Source organism: Eumetopias jubatus, unplaced genomic scaffold (assembly GCF_037043125.1).
Source record: "Eumetopias jubatus isolate StellerSeaLion01/CBP00866 unplaced genomic scaffold, mEumJub1_p1.0 scaffold_8, whole genome shotgun sequence".
NCBI lineage: Eukaryota > Metazoa > Chordata > Mammalia > Carnivora > Otariidae > Eumetopias > Eumetopias jubatus.
The window spans coordinates 132,814,774-132,834,303 of record NW_028274814.1 but is presented as its reverse complement, the minus strand read 5'-3'; the positions used below and the strand labels follow the sequence as shown (position 1 = coordinate 132,834,303).

At 55.8% G+C, this 19,530-nt stretch overlaps 1 protein-coding gene across 1 annotated transcript; it reads left to right on the top strand.

The window, feature by feature from the left end:
- The first annotated feature begins 160 nt into the window (after positions 1-160).
- SUN2 (Sad1 and UNC84 domain containing 2) lies at positions 161-19,296 on the top strand. Its single transcript, XM_028115366.2, has 18 exons — positions 161-379; positions 3,083-3,241; positions 4,039-4,229; positions 4,599-4,736; positions 5,342-5,437; positions 5,850-5,943; positions 6,933-7,003; positions 9,618-9,742; positions 11,591-11,845; positions 12,236-12,313; positions 12,726-12,769; positions 13,302-13,446; positions 13,802-14,023; positions 14,330-14,414; positions 14,804-14,919; positions 15,067-15,234; positions 15,567-15,659; positions 17,604-19,296. Exons 2-18 carry the CDS (start codon positions 3,120-3,122, stop codon positions 17,715-17,717), a joined length of 2,157 nt encoding a protein of 718 aa, XP_027971167.2. The 5' UTR covers positions 161-379; positions 3,083-3,119; the 3' UTR covers positions 17,718-19,296.
- The last annotated feature ends 234 nt before the right edge of the window (positions 19,297-19,530 follow it).

Genomic DNA, 19,530 nt, shown 5'->3' with positions numbered 1-19,530 from the left:
CACGGCCCACGCGGTGGGCGGAGCAACCGGGGCCTTTGTGTTCAAACCGCCCAATGGGCGGTGGCAGTGGGCGGTGACGCGGGCGGGGCCTGGCCAATGGGCCGCGGCCTGTCAGCGCTGATTGGCAGGCGCACACATACACACTCGGCCACGCGCGCGCCGGCCGGCCCCACTCGCGCAGCGCGATTGTGCGCGGGTCGCATTGTCTGCCGCGCCGTCCCGCCCGCTGGCCTCGTCCCGCGCCGCCGCTGCCCGCGCGCCCCGGGCCCCTCACCGAGCACCGCTCGCGGGATTCCGACGCGGGAAGGGGGCGCGCCCGGGCGGCGCAGCGGGCCTCGGACGCCCCCGGCCCCGCACGGAGCAGCCGCGGCAGCAGCAGGTAACCGCCGGCCGTGGGCCTCGGGCGGGTGGACGTGCCGGGCAAGGGTATGTGGGCCGGCCTCGCCCGCCTCCCCGCGGGCCGCCGACTCCGGGGTCATCGCCGGCCCGCTCCGGCCAGGGCCGAGCTGCCCAGGCCTGGTTCTTCCACTCCGGGCCAAGCTGGGCCGGGCTCCCGCCCCGCCCGGCGCACGCCCCTGGGCCGGTCGGAAAGGGCCAGCGCCGTGCAGGGGGGCCAGCCGCCCTGACTCATCTCCGCAGCCCGCCCACTGGCCAGCTCGGAGGGCGGATGTCTCCAGGCGGGACTTCCCCGGGCACGACCTCCCCGAGAGGAGGGGAGCGAGAGCCGGGCCACCTCAGACCGGCCCAGGGCAGTGCCTGTTTTCGTGCCAGGCAGGCAGTTTCCAGGGACAGGCAGTTCCCTGCCTCTGCCTGTCAGACTCTGGGAATAGGAGGAAGGCCCATTTTGTTCCGTTCTTTAAAAAAAGAAACCAAACACATAGGAGGCCGGAGTGTGACTTAGAACAGAGTGGCAGGGAAGGCGCGTGGTTGGTTAAAAAAAAAAAAAAAAAATCAAATGTCTGCAGGTTCAGCCCGGAGAGAAAATGAGAGGAGAAGGGAGTTAGCACCTGGAGCGTTTTACAGGTCCCACGAGGGAAAGTAGTGTGAAAACGCCCCGTGGAAGACGGCCGAGATCTAGGTTAAGTCTGAAGACTGGCTGGTTACGGCCATATAAGTTTGTGGAGGGGGGTGTGGGGGAAGGTGGAGTTGAGAAAAGGATGTGGTTCGGCCCAGAAGTGGGGAGGGATGTTGTGTTTGAGGGTTTCTTAACTAGTGTGTGTGTGTTGGTGAGGGTGGGGTCTATTCTGATATGCAAAAGATTTGAGCTCCTAGAGGCTCTTGTTTTGTTTTGGAGGATTCAGGCCTTGACCTTTCTCATCTTCTGAACCCAGACTCAGTTGCAAACCGTTTCGTGATACCAGGACTACAGGAAAGACTGGGAGGGCGGAGGAGGGGGCTGCTGACAGTTTTCACCACCCCCTCCCACCCCCCACCCCCCACCCCCCACCCCCCACCCCCCACACCTCCGTCTGAATATTTATATTCTTGCCAAGAGCGGCTTGAGTTGGCAGAAACATTGTTTTGTTTCTGCCCCAGGGTGAAGGCTTCCTTCCCTTCAGCAGGCAGGGGTTAAGAGGAGGAGCCTGTATGGGCATCTGGAGCTTTCAGGTGGGGAGGGCAGTTGAGGGGGTGGAATTACCTTATAAGGAGTGGAATATAGAAAAGGACCCAGGCCAACTTCCTGCTTTGGCTACTACCCATTGGTCCCTTTACCAACACCGGCCTAAAACCACGGAGGGATGCTAGGTGGGCATCCTACCTGGGAAGACGCCAATAAGACCAAGACATGAGGCTGCTTGTTTTTCAGAAGAGGACTTTCTAGATTTTTCCAGCTGGACTAACCAGAACTTCTGGTTTCCACAGCCTTGAGTTGGGAAATATTGGAGTCTCTGCTCTTTGTACAGCATAGGGACCTAACAGTGTAAGGATCACCCAGGAATATTAGAAGTGATAATAGGTCAAAAGTACTGGGGACTCTTGAGTGGGTCTAAGTGTAACAAAGACTTTGTAACATGGGCAGGCAAAGGCACCACGTTGAGACTCCTCACATTGGTCATCTGAGATTTTGAATTTGGGTTTTTATATTTGGAAGGCTTATTAATCCTCCTCTGGTTATCAAACGCTGTCTTTTGCCCGGTCTCCTCACCTTGGCCTCCTTTGAGTCCTCGATATCAATTTCCCAGAGCCTTGATTCCCCACCGCATGTGCTGACTTGTTCCCTCCAGCAGAGATTCACCGAAATCCTACACCTGTCAGATCTACGCTCAAATCCTGAGTCTGTCATTCATAGGCTAGGTGACTGTGGGCAAGGTCACCCATCACCTCCGTGTGCCAGGGTCCTCCCTTGTACAGTGGCAGGAATGGTACTTCCCATGTTCACAAGGATCAGAGATGGCTGTGTAAGGAGCCAGTTACCTAGGAGGCATTTAACACAGCATTCTGTCCTCACCATCACCATCCTACCAGGACGCACTGCTGCTGCTGCACGCTAATCACTGAGGGGACACAGCATGCAGACCCCTTCAGGATGGAGGTGGGGCTTACCAGGAAAAAGGTTTTCTCCAGTCCAAGTTGGATTGGCGCCTTGAGTCAATGAGTATAACCACAAGGAAGAGAAAGCGTGTCCCCTCGAAGAGAAACAGTTGGAACGAGCGCACACACAGCTCTAGGGGGAGGGCAGCATGGTGGGACGGCTGGACTGGAGCGTCTGGGCGAGGCAGCAGCGATCAGAGGCATCCAGTTAGCATCTGTCGGGTGCCTGTCACGTTCGACGTGCTCTGCTACGTGCCGAAGGTTGCAGAAGGTCCAGGTCTGCCTCTCAGGCAGCTCAGTGTCAGGTTAACTGAAAACTAGAAAAGCCTGTGGAAAGCACCCAGAGAGGCCACCTGCGTACTAAGTGAGCCCGAGGCTGGGCAGGGACCGCAGCAGGGTGGATGCCGGCAGATGCCTAATAAATGCCCCACGTCCCCACCTCTCAGGCTGGGTTGAATGCACAGGGGGTGGACTGTTCCCTGGGAGCCAGGTCCCCAGGGAGGAGCTGAGAACAACCGCAGGCCTCACATGTCCTCCTTTCTCTCCCAAGAGTCTCTCCAGGGGGAGGGTCCCCATCCTACCTCGTCATGTCCCGCCGAAGCCAGCGCCTCACGCGCTACTCGCAGGGTGATGATGATGGCGGCAGCAGCAGTGGAGGGAGTTCGGTGATGGGGAGCCAGAGCACCCTGTTCAAAGACAGTCCTCTCAGGTAGGGGATTCCCGTGGATTGCGGAGAGCTCGGGCAGGTCTTCCTGTTGCCACCTCAGCGGGCAGAGATCAGATGCCCATCCGGTCGAGGGGGAACCTTCACACCTTTGAGGATGCCAGGACCCAGCACTGCCGCTTCTTCGCCCCCTGTTGCAGGCCAGGCTGTTGTCCTCATGTTCAGAGGACAGGCCGTGGGGAGAGGCAGCTTCAAGAACAAGCCAGGCCAGAACCCCCAAAAGTGCAAGTGGGGTTCACAGGAGCCCCTTCTGCTATGGATAGGTGTGCCCTCCTGACCCTCCGCCCCCCACCCATGTGTGCTGTCTGTAGGGCTTCAGCCCGGCCAGCGAAGCCGCCCAGGGGAGGACCAAGTCTGAGGGGCAGAGCAAATGAGCTGAAGCAGGTGCCCGCCTCATCCTGCCCGGCTGGCAGATACGAGGCCCAGAGAGTAGCTCGCGAGGCTTTGGCTAGTCCTAGGAGGCCAGGTCGGGTTGGTCCGGGCTTTCAGTGGGTCGTAGAAATGGCTACTGCTTTAGGAAGCACGAGAAGAAACTTTGGCTTTAAAGTTAGGGACCTGGATTTGAATCCTGACTCCATCACTTAACTGCTGGTGAGATTTAGAGCTAATGGGAGTCAAGAAAGCACCTGTGGTTAGCACCGGGCGGAGCCAGGAAGCTGTTGGTTGCCTAGCAACAGGGCTGACCCACTCACTAGAGGCGGGCAGAGCGGCTTGCTTCCCTATTCCTGGCTGGGCTCACCTGCCTGTTCCCGGCCTCTCCCTGCCTGGCTGACCTCCCACAGGACCTTGAAGAGGAAATCCAGCAACATGAAGCGCCTCTCCCCAGCGCCCCAGCTGGGCCCCTCCTCCGATGCACACACCTCCTACTACAGCGAGTCAGTGGTCAGGGAGTCCTACTTTGGCAGCCCCCGGGCCTCCTCCCTGGCTAGGAGCTCCATCCTCGACGACCACCTGCATAGTGACTCCTACTGGAGTGAGTATCTGAGACCTTTGGCCTGGGGCTTTGCTTTCTTTGCTTCCAGTGGAAACTTAAGGTCCACAATCTCCCCCTGAGTGGTTTCCTGAGCACTGCTGGGCCAGAGGAGGGGCTCCCCATCTTCAGAAACCCTTAGAAGGGGAGCCGAGTGTCTGAACTCGCAGGCCACATCAGACAACGAAGTGGTCTTGGAGCTGCTCCAGGCCCAGAGACCCTCCTGTGGACCCAGGGAGCTCGGGAGGAGCGAAGGGCAGTCCCATCTGTCCATCAGAGATGCTCCTCAAGGTGTCCCCATGAGGCCGTGTGGCATAGCCTCCTGGGAGTAGCTCTCGGCTCCCAGAGGACCCCGCGTTCTTTCTTCTGCAGGTGAGGACTTGCGGGGGAGGAGGAGGAGGGGCACGGGTGGCACGGAGAGCAGCAAACTCAACGGGCTTGCTGAGAAGAAGAGCTCCGAGGACTTCCTGGGCTCTTCCTCGGGCTACTCTTCTGAGGATGACTTCGCAGGTAGGTGACGCCTCGGGGATACACTCCGGCAGCTCCTGGGACTGCTGGGGCGGGTGACGGGGGAGGCCCAGGGAATGTGCCCCCTGACCGCCTGAGAGATCACAGTATCCGACAGGCCTCTCCACAGACCAGCCGTGCATCCCCACCCCCCCCCACCCCCCGTGCCACCACGGCACCCTGAACCCGGGCCGGGGGGGCCATTAACACACCGTGACTGCCCTGTCCCCATCAGTCTGAGCAGCCTGTGGTCAACTCCATTGTGTTTGACTTGTTTCCAGCCAATACTTGACATGGGGCTTCACACAGAGGAGGGGCTTGACCCCTTTAGTCTCGTTCTGAACGATGGTTTGAAGGACTGCTGGCGAGGAGAGGGATGCAGATGAGAAGCTCAAAGGAAATAAAATGTCAGAAACCTACCGCTTCATTCCTTTCACCGATGTTTACTGACCTGCTGGGGGCCAGCCTGTGCGATGCTCTGGGGGTGCAAAGGAGAATGATAGGTGGTCTCAGCTCACAGTCTAAAGGAGACAACTAATAGGCAGTCTCCGTATCCCTGGGCCCGTAAAAGTGAGGACAGACTGAATGTGGCCTCTCTGTCCCTGCAGGATACTCGGAGACTGACCACCGTGATTCAGGTTCACAGTTAAGGAACGCCGTCTCCTGGGCAGCCTCTTGTTTCTGGACGCTTGTCACTTCTCCAGGTGGGTCCTGGCTATTCTGTGCATGATTATTTCCATTCTCTACAGCAGTCCCTTCTCCCCGCTTCTCCCTGTGGTTGGGCAGCCCACTGAGAGACCATAGCACCATCAGGGAAAGCTCGTTCTAGAATAATCACTGGAGACCAGGAGCCATAGTAACACTCTAGCATCCTCGGGTGGAGGGGCAGGAGGGGCAGGAGCAGCTGCGGAGCCGGGTGGAGGGCGTTGGCAGACTAGGCAGGTGGGATCGGAGGAACGGGGTGGCCTCAGACGGGACAGAGGTGCTCTGGCAGCTCAGGGGTGGGGGTGGGGTGGGGGCAGAGAGGGCGGCAGGTGGACAGAGCGGTGCTCTGAACCATGACCTGCAGGCCTCTGGCTCAGGGTGACACTTAGGCCTTGCTGGTCCCTCTCGTAGGCCGGCTCTTTGGCCTCCTCTACTGGTGGGTTGGCACCACCTGGTATCGCCTGACGACAGCTGCCTCTCTTCTCGATGTCTTCGTCTTAACCAGGTGAGTGAGACCCCCACTTTGACAATGAATCCGGAAGCCCTGGGACGGAAGGGACCCATAAAGCTCCTAAACCCCTGGATGTCATCTCTCTGAAGGTGGTTGTCCCAGTTTACGGGTGGCTTTTATCAGTGAGCAGGGAGCGGACTCCCCAGAGCCCTTCTTTGCCTGACAGATGATGGGACTGAGTCAGGTGTTTTCCAAACCAATAGCTCGCTTCAGGGAGTATTCTGGAATTACGGGTTCCTGTTTCTTAGATTCTTCCTGCTAAATGCCAGCCCCGTCTGGCCACTTCTGTATCTGCCGAGCCTGGCCTTCCTCCTGCTGGTCAGGTTTTAGGCTCCGGCCAACAAGTGGTGTTGCCAAGAAAGTTCAGTTTCCCTCTTGGCCCCGTGGCAGTCTAGAACCCAGTGTTCTCCGAGGTGTGTTCAGAAGCCAGGAATAGGTGCTGTGTGAGGATGCTGTGGGTTTATTTCCCAAGTCCCTGAGCCAGCAGAGCCAGGAAAGAAGACTGAGCCAGGAAGTCCGGGTCCTCCTACAGCTGTAGTCCTGGCTGGCTGGTCGGCCGGCTGTGCTGAGAGGGGCAAGGATGGATCTGTGTCACCAGAAGAAGGTTCCTCATTTTTCTAAAAGAAAACATTGTTTAAGGAGTTCTGTATTTTTTTTTTCCTAGAATTGCTTGCTTAGAGGATCTCTGTATATGAAAATTTCAGGTTTTTCAAGACCCCATGTTTTTTTAAATAACATCAATAAAATTCAGAGAGTCCGAATTCTCCCCATTATTCCAAGACCTGCAGGTAAAGCTCTAAAGTGTCCAATCCGGCCCTGGGGAGATGAGACACTTCCGGGCAACCCCCTCCAACTCTAGTGTAGCACTCAGGAAAAGCCTCTGCAGACTCCCCGTGGGGATAAAGAGGCCCAAACGCCCTCTTGACGCCGACGTCGCCCCCCCCCCCCCCCCCCCCCCCCCCCCGTCCCCTCCTGTGGTCCAGGCGCTTCTCGTCTGTGAAGACATTCCTGTGGTTCCTCTCGCTGCTGCTGCTCGTGACCGGCCTGACCTACGGTGAGCTTGCCTGGGGCTGCAGGGGAGGGGTGGGATGAGCATGCCTGGCTGAAATGGCGCTGGCGTGCCAGAGGGGCGGGGCAGGGTGTGGGTGGGGGCTGGCGCTGAGCAGAAATGTGAAAACCAGAGGGACTGTGATGATCTACAGGAAAGGGAAGGAGGCAGGATGAGTGGGATCAGACTGAGCCTGGGCAGCTCCCAAGTCCCAGGCCAGTCCTGTCTGGCTCTCCTGGGTCCTCACTGACCCATGCGGCATTCTCAGGGCGCCCAGTGGGTGAAAGGGGATATGCCCCAGTCCACTGACCTGGTCCTGTTTGGGGAGCTGCTCTGGACTGCCTGGCATGTCTAGGGCATTCTTGGAGCCACCTGGCTCAGGACATGCCCTAGTACAGGAGCACTGGGGTAAAAGCCAGGATCTTGACACTGTTATTAGTAGTCCTTTTCCCTCCATTTGAAAGCAGGACATCGTCTGGGTGAGTGAATTCTTCTTACGACGTCAAGTTCAATCTTTAACTATCTTTGAGATCGAAACAATAAAGTAGTAAAGAGAAGCATGCTCTTTTATACTAATATAGCTCATTTATAAGGTGCTTGATTGACATTGTTCCAGTCTCTATCCTAGGACTATTCTGTGTGTTTTACATAGTTGTAATAATGTGTGTATATATTTTGTGTTCAGCTTGTAATCTGACAGTATCATAGGAGTCTCACAATTCCATAGGAGTTGCCTCTATGGCCCCCAGCCTGTTTTAATGATTGTACCAATCTACAATTAATTGATAGAGACCATGCTTTATTTTTTTTTTTAGAGTTGATTTTTTAAAGTTTTTATTTATTTATTTGAGAGAGAGACACACACACAGATCGAGTGGGGAGGAGAGGGCCACGCAGACTCCCTGATGAGCAGGGAGCCCAGTGTGGGGCTCGATCCCAGGACCCTGAGATCATAACCTAAGCCGAAGGCAGATGCTTAACGGGCTGAGCCACCCAGGCGCCCCTAGAGTTGGTTTTATAGGTTTAGCATCTACTCAACTTGTATTTATCGAATAGCAAGATAGAAAATTTTTCCAAGTGTTGATTTCCTTTTTGTTTCCTGTACAGGAACAGCTTGTTCATGTCCAGTGGAAACTGGGCATCACCCTTAAAATAATAATGATCCTTTACAATTGTATAGTGCTTTGTTCATGAGTTACCTCCGATAATTTGAGTTTCACCACAGCCTTGTGGGGTTGATGGAGCTGATGTCCCAGCGGCATCTCTCACGAAGAGATGCGTGTGGAGAGTCTGAAAGGCGGGGGGAGTGGCCCGCTCCGGGACGGGAGTGCAGGAAGTGAGGCGCGTCCAGAGGGACTGACTGAAAGCCGGGTGGGCGTGTGATTCCCGCTGCGCTTGCTCCCAGCCAATGACTGAGTGGCATGTGTGGTCCTACCCGGATGGGGACGCATGCAGCTTTTCAGGTGTCCTCACCACCCCCACACACACATGCATGTGCACAGCTCAGGAGTAAACACATGGCAAGCAGATGACCCCTAAAGCAAGATGCAAGTGTCACCGTAGCTGTAGTGCCCTCTCTTAGCAGGTGTCTTGTTTTAGTGATTCTCAATCACAGTAGTCCATGAGAGTTACCTGGGGAGCTTGTTTTTTTCTTTTACATAAGTAGGCTCCTTGCCCAGCATGGAGCCCAATGCTGGGCTTGAACTCATGACCCTGAGATCAAGAGTCAGACACTCAACCAACTGAGCCACCCAGGTGCCCCTCCTGAGGAGCTTTTAAGACTCGCCCACAAGGGGGCGCCTGGGTGGCTCAGTCGTTAAGCGTCTGCCTTCGGCTCAGGTCATGATCCCAGGGTGCTGGGATCGAGCCCCTCATTGGGCTCCCTCCTTGGCGGGGGCGGGGGGGGAGCCTGCTTCTCCCTCTCCCACTCCCCCTGCTTGTGTTCCCTCTCTCGCTGTCTCTGTCAAATACATAAATAAAATCTTAAAAAAAAAAAAAAAAAGGCTCACCTCCAGGGACAGTGCGGTGGCTCAGTTGGGCATCCAACTCTTGGTTTCAGCTCAGGTCATGATCTTGGGCTCGTGGGATCAAGCCCTGCATCAGGCTCCGCGCCTCTGCATGGAGTCTGCTTCTCCCTCTCCCTCTGCTCGTCCCCCAACTCTCTCTTTCTCTAAAGTAAGGAAAATCTTTCACCTTACCTACAGAAGGATCCCCCAGACCAGTGAATTCATGCTCTAGAGAGTGGGGCCAGATACTGGGTATTTTTTAAAAGCTTCCTGGGTGATTCTGATGGACATTCGGGAGTGGCCTCTGGTTCTACCCCTGGATCATCCCTCGCTTATCATAGCCATGTTCTGAGTTTTGCCATCCAGAGAAAGATGAGGGTTCCTGAGGAATGTGAGAACGCATATACTCTGGGACTGTCGGGTGGAAGTTACCGCCTCAGAGAATGATGGGAACCTCCATTCCACCATCCCTCCATCTCTTCCAGAAGAAACGCAGCTCACAGGAATGAGACAGGCTGCTAATAACCCGTGTTGATTAGGCCGCCCGCTTCAGCCGCTTGTGCCTTCCTGCTTGTGGCCACTGGCCTGGATAACCCCCTCTCCTCTGTGTACAGGCGCTTGGTATTTCTACCCGTATGGGCTGCAGACATTCCACCCTGCGGTGGTTTCCTGGTGGGCAGCGAGGAGCAGCGGCAGACAGCAGGACGTGTGTGAGTCCAGAGACTCCTCCCACTTCCAGGTGAGGGTCTGAGGGTCGCAGGTCCTCCCTCTGCCTGTGTTTGTAGTTGATTTCCCTGCCCTTACACCTTACATACAGGGCTGAGAAGAGGTGCCGTCCTTGCTGATAAACTGCCTTGTCTCCCAGGACACCCCTTCCTCTACTGTTTGGGCTGCAGGTACTGGGGGAGCAGTTTGCTTGTGCTTAAATAGGATTTCAAACTGTGCCAAAGTTAGTTGCTGTCTTAAGCATAGAAAACTGAAGGAAAAAGAATGAGACCAATCGTTTTGTCTACTTTTGTTCCTTTGTAATATAATTTCATAAATATTTACTAAGCATCTTCTACGAATAAGGTGATATGTTGGTCAGTTACCAATTGCCACAAGTAAATCACCCCTAAAATCAGTGCCTTAAAACTACAGGCATTTGATTAGCTCACGAGTCTGGGGCTCCTCTGGGTGGCTTCTCTGGTCTAAGCAAGGACCGGCTGGTCTAGGCTGGGCTCCCTTGTGTGTCTGCAGCTGGCTGTGCACCACACCTGCTTCTCTCGCCCAGCAGGCTAGCCTGAGCTTGTTCTCATAGGAGCTGACCATGGTTCCATGAGAGCAAAATCAGGCCTAGATTCTGAACTGTCGCTTCCACCACATTCTAGGCCAAAGGCAGTCTCAAAGCCAGTCTACATTCCAAGAGGGGGACACAGACTCCACCTCCTGATGGGAGCACCTGCAAGGCCACACTGCGCAGGGTGCGGATACAGGGAGGAGGGTAGAATGGGGGCCAGTTTTGCAGCCCAGGCTGTGTCCTCAAGGAGCCTGCAGTCCAGTGGGGGTGACAAGTGCCCAGATAACCAGAATATGTGCGTGTGACAATGAAAATTTAAAATTCTTTACTCCCTAAATATATTTGAATTTTGCTTGCATCTTGCTGAACCTAATTGGATAACACATTTTTAACCATTTATTTTGGTGGATATTACTTTCCTGATCATCATGTTATCATTTCATAAAATAATAACCTATTTTGGCATTATAACTTTCCTTTTTGTAATCGTTTGTAAAGATGTTAAATACAATTTCAGGACCACCTTTTCTGTGCAAAGGGGGAGTATATCTTTGTACTTGCTTACATTTGAATAAAGACATGAATGAAAATTGTTGCTTGGTTTGGGAGCAGGTGGTGGTTGAGAGCACCAGGTGGATAGGGACACAGGTTAGAATAACTTCTGTTTGCTTTTTGAGTCCTGTAAATGTACGGCCTATTTAAAATAATTTTAAAAAATCAGAAGCAACTTCCGCGCTTAGGAGGTTCCTGTCTTTAACCGACAGCTGACAGATTATATCTTCCTTTGGCAAAGATTTTTGTTTTTAAGCCAGCAGGTTTCTAAAAATTCATAGCATGCTATCAGGTGCAACCCTCAAGTCCAAATGACTTCTATTTCCTCTGTGGGCCCTCCAGTTAAAGAGAAGAAAGAAAGCCTTTTCAAATTATTTTGTCTTTTAGCCCTAGTTCTCTTGGACAGACTTAGTGGGAGCTGCTGAAGTCAGCAGGTGAACCCCTCGGCCCCTCGCTCTCTGGCATGCGCACCCATGTAGCAGAGGGAAGGGGGCTGGGGTCAGCCCGGCAGGCCACCCAGCCCCCTGCGGCTCCCTCCTCGCTATGTCCCTGCTCACCTGGCCCACACACACTCCTCCTTGGGGATCAGACCCTTCCAGGCCTCGTGTGTCCGGCGTCCTGTGCTGCACGGTCACTACACGTCAGCAGCCTTATGGCACCCCGGCTCCCTGCTGGCGTCCTCCCCTACCTGCAGGGCACAGAGCGGCCTCTGTCACTCACCTCCGTGGCTTTTCCCTCCCCACCCCACCCCACCAGGCTGAGCAGCGCATCTTGTCCCGGGTCCACTCTCTGGAGCGGCGTCTGGAAGCTCTCGCTGCTGAATTTTCCTCCAGCTGGCAGAAGGAGGCTATGCGGCTGGAGCGGCTGGAGTTGCGGCAGGGAGCCGCTGGCGGGGGAGGCCACGTGGGCCTGAGCCAGGAGGACACCCTGGCACTTCTGGAGGGACTGGTGAGCCGCCGTGAGGCTGCCCTGAAGGAGGACTTCCGCAGGGACACCGCCACTCGGATCCAGGTCTCTGAGCGGGAGCGGAGTGGCATTTGGGTGGCGTGGTTGGGCGTACGGGGTGGAGGGGCAAGGCCCTGCACACCCTGACATGACAGAGACAGCAGTGTGTCACTTGGTAGTTACCTTCTCTAAGCCTTAGTTCCCTGTAAAATGGAGGCTCTTATGTTTACCCTTGCACCCCCACCCAGTCGTGCGAGACCGTAGAGTGCCTGGCACAAGAGGTGTGCAGTAAGATCCAGGGAGTCTTGCATGTTCCCAAGGAGCACTGGAGAAGAAAGGCCAGGAGCTGAAGTTCACAGTCAGGCCTGGTTCAAGTTCCCATCTGACCCCGTACTGGCTAAGTTCCCTCTGCCTGTAAATCCGGAAAGTCCTCAGCCTCTCTCCTCTGTCTGATAGGAAGAACTGGTCACCCTGAGAGCAGAGCATCAACAAGACTCTGAAGACCTCTTTAAGAAAATTGTCCAGGCTTCCCAGGTCGGTGGGGCCCTTATCCAGTTCAGCATCTGCTCTTGGGCTGAGACAGCATGGCTCTCCCGAAGGGCCTACTTAGACACCAGATGGGGTGGGGGTATAGTCCCCTGACTTCTGCGGAGCCCAAACCCACAGGCTCTGGAATGCTTTGCAGGGATGCGCTGGGGCATGCTTGAGGCAGGGGGTTTTCAGGAGGTCTGTTGTGCTGAGTATAACATGCCGAGTGAATGAATGAATGAATGCCGAAGTGTGCCAGCAGGGAGACTCTCGTAAGGACCCTGACCAGGAGGTGTTTAAGGTTTGCTGGGGTGGGGCTGTGGTGAAACAAAGACTCCAAAGGGAACAGATCCTGCTCCCGGAGACCGGTTGCTGCGAGCTTGGCATTTGTTCTATCCGTGCTTTCTTCCCACGACAGGAGTCTGAGGCTCGACTCCAGCAGCTGCAGTCTGAGTGGCAAAGGTAATGGGCACTGCCATCTGGCCTAGGCCTGCTCCTCCCCCGCCCCTTCCCCCCACACCCGGGCAGGCCTGGGGAGCAGAGCCCCAGAGCAGAGAGGGGACGGCTGAAACCTAGCTCAGGAACACCTGCTTAGAGCCTGTCAAGAGAGGCTGGGTATGGGAGGCACTGCAGGAGAATTGGGATTTGTGGGTTTGGGTGTAGACGTGCCATTTTTTCTGTACACACTCATGTAGGCTGCCTTCCCCTGCCCCAGACATCCGTATGTGTGGAGGGGGGGAGAGGCTGAGGCAGAGTGAATTATGGACCTGGGGTTAGAAAGGGAACAGGGTAAGAATGGATTCCTTGGGATAAGCAAACCAGTTCGTAGGCGCCGGGGCCATGGTCCCCAGGTGTAGGCCTTGCGTGCACCTGCGGGTGATGAGCACACATTTCTATTGGGAGCCAGCGAGGGGATCCTCTTGTGTTCCTCAGCACGGCCTCACCCCTCACCAGAGAGCCAAGGCTTACTCTTTTCTGCTCTCTCCCGGAGTAGGATGACCCAAGAGGCCTTCCGAGAGCACTCCATGAAGGAGCTGGGGCGGCTGGAGGGCCAGCTGGCAGCCCTGAGCCTGAAGCAGAGCTCGGTGGCAGACCAAGTGGGCCTCCTGCCCCAGCAGCTGCAGGCCGTGAGGGATGACGTAAGTTGGAACCACCCAAGTCCCCTGCTGAACACCCTGTCCTCTGAGGGCATCTGTCCTAGGAGCCCATATGGCAAAGAGCCTGTTTGTCCCACCGGCCCCTGCTTGGGACCTGGCACAGATGTTGGCTTTCTTTGACCGGAGTTCTTCTGGTTTTGTTTTCAGTAACGTGGAGGGTTGAGCATAACTCTTTCCTCCATGTGGGTTAGCAGGATTTGCTGGCCCGGCCCTCCCCTCCCAGGCTTGTGCTCCTTCCCTACCCCTTCTACTCAAGCCAGGCCCCACCCTGCCCTGGCCTGGGCCACCAGAGCAACACTCCCTGTGAGCCTCTCAGAGACCTTTTTTCGGTCCCCAGGTGGAGTCTCAGTTCCCCGCCTGGGTCAGTCAGTTCCTTCTCCGAGGTGGAGGAACCCGCACGGGGCTCCTTCAGCGAGAAGAGATGCAAGCTCAGCTGCAGGAGCTGGAGAGCAAGATCCTTGCCCACGTGGCTGAGATGCAGGGCAAGTCAGCGAGGGAGGCCGCGGCCAGCCTGGGGCTGACGCTGCAGAAGGAAGGTGTGATTGGGGTGACAGAGGAGGTAAGGACTGTGTGGCCCCTGGAACAGCCCCACCCCCAACACAGTGTTCTCTTCCCGGGGAGCCACAGACCTGCACAGTCCCAACACTGCCGGCTTCCGGCTATGTTCCAAGGCCTAAGGGACATGTGAGAGGCTCTGATGTTGGCTTTGGGGCTGGTGGGAGTGGGGGCGGGGGGACACCTAGGGAAGTGGCATGTGTGGCTGGATGCCAGTGTGTGGTGCAGGATAGGAGGGGCCCCTAGTAGTAGGGGCTCAAGGGTGGACAAGTCTGCTTCTCCTGGCAGCCGCCCTGGGTGCTTCTTTTAGCAGGTGCAGCGCATTGTAAACCAGGCCCTGAAGCGCTACAGTGAGGACCGCATAGGGATGGTGGACTACGCTCTGGAATCAGGAGGTGTGTGTGCACTCTCCCCCCTTTGCAGAGCCTTTTGTCCGGCTGCTGGCCGGCCCTCTGGCATCGGCCGGGGCAGCCATGTTGCTAGGCGAGTGGAGCTTGAGATCAGCACACATCACTCACCACGAAGGCAAGTGAAGAAGCTTAGGGGAAGTCTGGATGAACTGAACACCACTGTTGGCCAGGGAGAGGCTGACGTTTACAGTTATTCTGTAGTTGGATATAGTTGGAAGTACACAGACTAGGCCCGGGGCATCTGCCCTCCATCCTCAGAGAGGACATGGCAATAGCCGTCAACCTGGGTTCCCTGGGCTGGTGAGATGCACACCCTCCCTCCCCTGCTGGGGTCCAGCTCCAGGTGCCCACACTGCCTTGCTTTCCCGTCTTAGGAGCTAGTGTTATCAGCACCCGGTGTTCCGAGACCTACGAGACCAAGACGGCCCTCCTCAGCCTCTTCGGCATCCCCCTGTGGTACCACTCGCAGTCACCCCGAGTCATTCTCCAGGTAGGCACCCAAAGAGGGCAGCGGCAGGGGTCCTGAGCAGTCACCTGTGCAGCTGGGGGCTCCCATCCTGGGGTCAGCAAAAGCTGTGCTCAGGGTGGGCTATCTTTGTCACCAGCCCTACGCTGACCCAGCTTCCTTCCCCTCCAGCCAGATGTGCACCCAGGCAACTGCTGGGCCTTCCAGGGGCCCCAGGGCTTTGCCGTGGTTCGCCTCTCTGCCCGCATCCGCCCCACTGCTGTCACCTTAGAGCATGTCCCCAAGTCCTTGTCGCCCAACAGCACCATCTCCAGTGCCCCCAAGGACTTCTCCATCTTTGTGAGTACCTGTGGAGGGCCAGGGAGGGCTACAGGACCCTGTGAGGCTCTACCGAGGACAAAGCTGGCATCTGTTCTTTGGGAAGAAAGGAGCAGATTTGGAAGAGAGCAGCAGGGTGGGAAATGGTACCTCGGTCCCAGGTATCTTAGGCTGCACTGGAAGAAACCGGGTCCAGGGCTCAGGCCCCCTACAGTCTCAGTAAGGCTGCTGCCTGATCTGCTAGTGTGGGAAGGGACCAGTATGGGAACAGGAAGGGAGAACATTCCTCCCTGGGGGGGCGGGGGCACTTGTCTAGTGCAAGATCTTCTCTCCATCCCTTGTTCTCTTTTCAGGGGTTTGATGAAGACCTACAGCAAGAGGGGACACTTCTCGGCCAGTTCACCTACGACCAGGATGGGGAGCCCATTCAGACCTTCTATTTTCAGGTACAGGACTCTGCTATGCTAGCAGACGTGGCACGCTCACTTTCCCATCCACTCAGCAGACAGTTTGAGCACTTACCCTGGGCCGGGCACTGGGGGCTCAGGGCAAGAAAAAGTGCAACCCCTGCCTTCCAAGAGCTCAAGGTAGGGAACAGGGACAGCTGTCCAAGTGGGACAGGAGAGGCACCACCTAGATGTCAGCACAGGGGAGGGTCCCATCCCAGACAGGGAGCATGGAAAAGGCTGCCCAGAAAGGGCAGTTGTCTGAGGGTGATCCAGTTGGACCTCAGGGGGTGCAGCATGACTAGGGCACGCAGGGAGGGCGCTTGCCTCAACCCGAGTGGGCATCAGTCTCCCAGGCCCTTGTTAGATATGCAGATTCCCAGTCTCCACCCCAGGAGATAGGCTCCCAGGTTCCAACAGCCCTAAGGAATCAATGTTCTTTTTTTTTTTCCCAAAGATTTTGTTTGAGGGTGCCTGGGTGGCTCAGTTGTTAAGTGTCTGCCTTCGGCTCAGGTCATGATCCCAGGGTCCTGGGATCGAGCCCCTGCATCGGGTTCCCTGCTTCATGGGGAGCCTGCTTCTCCCTCTCCCACTCTCCCTGCTTGTATTCTCTCTCTAGCTGTGTCTCTCTTTGTCAAATAAATAAATAAAACCTTAAATAAATTTTTTTATTTGAGAGAGAGTGCACATGAGTGGGGCGGGTAGGGCAAGAAGAGGGAGAAACAGACTCCCCTACTGAGCAGGGAACCCAATGCAGGGCTCGATCCCAGGACCCCGGGATCATGACCTGTATCCGAAGGCAGCTACTTAACCGACTGAGCCACCCAGGCGCCCCAGGAATCAATGTTCTAACAAGCAGCCCAGATGACTGCTGTGCAGGGGGCTTGAGAGCTATACCAGGGGTGAAGAATTGGATGAGGTGGCAAAGGGACAGTGGCGGGAAGGGAGGCCGGAGAGAGGCAGGCCTGGCTACCAGGCCAAAGACTTTTGGCCCTGATGGGCACTGCCATGTTTTCGGCAGAGAAGTGACAATACCTTGTAGTAAGATCACTGTGACCATGTGGAAATGATGAATCTAGGGGACAAGACCAGTCAGGAAGTGGCTGCAGAGAGAGGGTGTGAGGAGGGAGAGGTGGATACACAGTTGGGAGGCCAAGGGTCAGGCTGGACAGAAGTGGGGAAGGGGTAAGAAAGGAATGGCTTCCAGAGGTGCCAAGAGGCAGGCTAATGGGGGGGGAGGGTTGGCCACCAAGTCTGAGGCACCTGTGGGATGGCCCAGTGGAGGGATCAGGGGAACTAGACACAAAGACTGAGCGGTCAGCTCCAGGGTGGTAACCGAGCCAGTGGGGTGCTCAGGGATGGGTGCAGACTGAGCCTTTAGGAGAAGGTAGAGGACAAGAGACTGTGTGGAAGGCCAGAAGGAGACAGGAAGAATAGGAAAGCACTGTGCCTACTGGCATCAAACCAGGGGAAATTTGCTCTGAAAGCTCACTCAAAAATTGTGGCTTTTTGAGCAAAGAGAACCAGAGGCCTGATGAGAACTTGAGAGAGAATAATTCTGCCTAATTCAGAGGAAAAGGATTCTTTTCCAGCGTCAACATCTATCAAACCCTCCACAAAGGTAATTCTGTCCACTGACAGTAATAGCTCCTATGAATCTGTCAGTTTGGGATGAATTTCGCTGGTCCTCAGCTACACGGCCGTTTGGATGTGGCTGTGGGTCACTGGCCCCTGGAGGACCTCTGAAGCCCCTGGAGTTCCTTGGCTCATAGGCTGGAAACTGCTTCATGGTCTGAGGACGGGACCTTGGAAGCCCACTTCTCTGTAGAGGTCGATGGGGGGGGGGTGTGCATCTGACCCTGGGGGTGGCTGTCTCCCTTCCTGCCCTCCTGTCAGTGAAGTTTGAGAACTTGGCCACTCCTAACCTCTTCTTTCTCTACCCAGGACACTAAAATGGCCACATACCAGGTGGTAGAGCTACGGATCTTGACTAACTGGGGCCATCCCGAGTACACCTGCATCTACCGCTTCCGGGTGCATGGGGAACCCACCCACTAGGCCTTTTCTGCACTGCAGCCAGCCAGCTGGGAGTCCAGCCCCTCAGCACGTGCACCCTTCTCTGGGAATGGGAGAGCAGCACCCTGCCACTTCCCCACATGTTGACCAGCGCACGGACTTCCAGGAGCAAGAACCCCTGGCCCGATGGAGCTGAGAATATATAGGGCTTTCCTAGCAGCAGGACAGCTCAAGGTGGACGGCAAGCTCCAGTGTCCCTTTTCTTTGTCCTCCTTGTGCCAGGCATGGGGTGTCTACTTCCCCCTCTTGGGATGGTGTATATATGTAGCATATCATGGGGGATTGAAAGACAGGGAGAGAGGCAATGAGTGGACATGTTCCAGCAAAGGTGGGTGTAACCTGTCTGCCCCTTAAACAGGATGGGGGCTGGCACCCAGGGAGCTGCTGTTGGTAGGTGTGTGAATGAAGCAGGTGCCAAAGCCGTGGGTGGGCTATAAGTGAGGACCTGGGGCAAGTGAGCTGCCCTCATCCACAGGCAGGGAAGTGAGGTCCTCTGGGAGGAAAGTGCTTGTGGTGCAGGTTGGGATTGAGCCCCAGTCAGGAAGCTCCTTGTACAGGGCAGCTGGGCTCTTCCAGAAGTCTAGTGCCATCAACCTAAGGGAGCTTGACCCATGAGGCCCCCCAAAGGCCTCACTACACTGTATTTGGTCTGGGTCACAGTGGGCCCTTGAGCTTCCCATGCCCTCGAGGGTCTGGCTCCTATGAGCCTCTGAGGGCCCGGGGGGCCAACCTGTAGGATTCCCACTCTGCTGGGGCTAGTTGCTTTCTCTCTCTCTCCTGATGCTGGGACTGGGGCCTACTCTGCTCCCCGTTCCTGCTAGGGCCTACCTGTGCCCCAGAGCAAGCTTGTCACATTCCCCCAGGGTGAAGGGAGCCTAGACCAGTTTTTTGAGGCCATAAGCAACTGGGGTAAGCTTAAAAGGGTGAGGAGCAGGGTATTCCCTAGGCTCTCGGGATGGTCCAATGAGTATGATGGTAACATTCAAGGTGTCGTGGTGGGAAGAGGTCTGTCTACTGTGGGCCCCCATCCTAGTCAGGCCCCTGACTATAAGGGCCCTGATCCTCAGCTACCCCCTTGGGACTCTTTCAAGTTCTTGCTCAGATTGTTTCCTTTCTGGCTCATTTTCTATGGGGGGTGGCATTCAGGGGTGGTGGGCAGCGGGGAGATAGGGCTTTTAGACCCAAGCAGGCCTGCTGTATTATGTATATATTTTTCAAGGTCTGATTTTTAACTGAAAAGCTTTGGGCTTGATTCCTAGCCCCGTTCTGTGGGGCACTGGCTGATTTCAGTTCCTTGTAACCCAGCTGCCGCGAGGGGCTGCTGTGGAGGCAGGTGCCCCAGGAGCAGGGCTGAGCCCCAGATGGGCTCGTAGGGGAGGAAGCTGGAAGGAAGAGGAGGCCCAAGGCCACCTCTGGTCCTCTGGCAGTGGCCCCATCCCAGATAACCAGGTTTCGTTTTCCGCTCTCCTGTCACAAATGCTGCACTATTGGCTCTGAATTTTTTATCTCCACATTCTAATTTATGCCTATGCAAAAAAAAATAAATTATGCCCAGGATTCATGGCGTGTGTAGTTTTTTATCTGGCCCTGGCACCGGGACTCTGCTCTTGGGAAGACAAAGAGAATGAACTCTGAACCAAAACAATGCCCCAAAGACTTACCCCTGAACTTCAGAAACCCAGGCTTCTCCACTAAAACCCAGCTGGGATGGGGCAACGGGGCTTGAGGCTGACCCTACTCTGGGATTCTGGGCTCAGGGGAGAGAAAGGGCGATGAAGAAAGAAGGGAGGTGGCT

Coding starts and splice junctions, on each gene's coding strand:
- SUN2 (XM_028115366.2), top strand. CDS start 3,120: ATGTCCCGCCGAAGCCAGCGCCTCACGCGCTACTCGCAGGGTGATGAT. Junction 4,230..4,598: donor GCATAGTGACTCCTACTGGA/GTGAGTATCTGA, acceptor TTTCTTCTGCAG/GTGAGGACTTGCGGGGGAGG. Junction 12,314..12,725: donor AAATTGTCCAGGCTTCCCAG/GTCGGTGGGGCC, acceptor TTCCCACGACAG/GAGTCTGAGGCTCGACTCCA.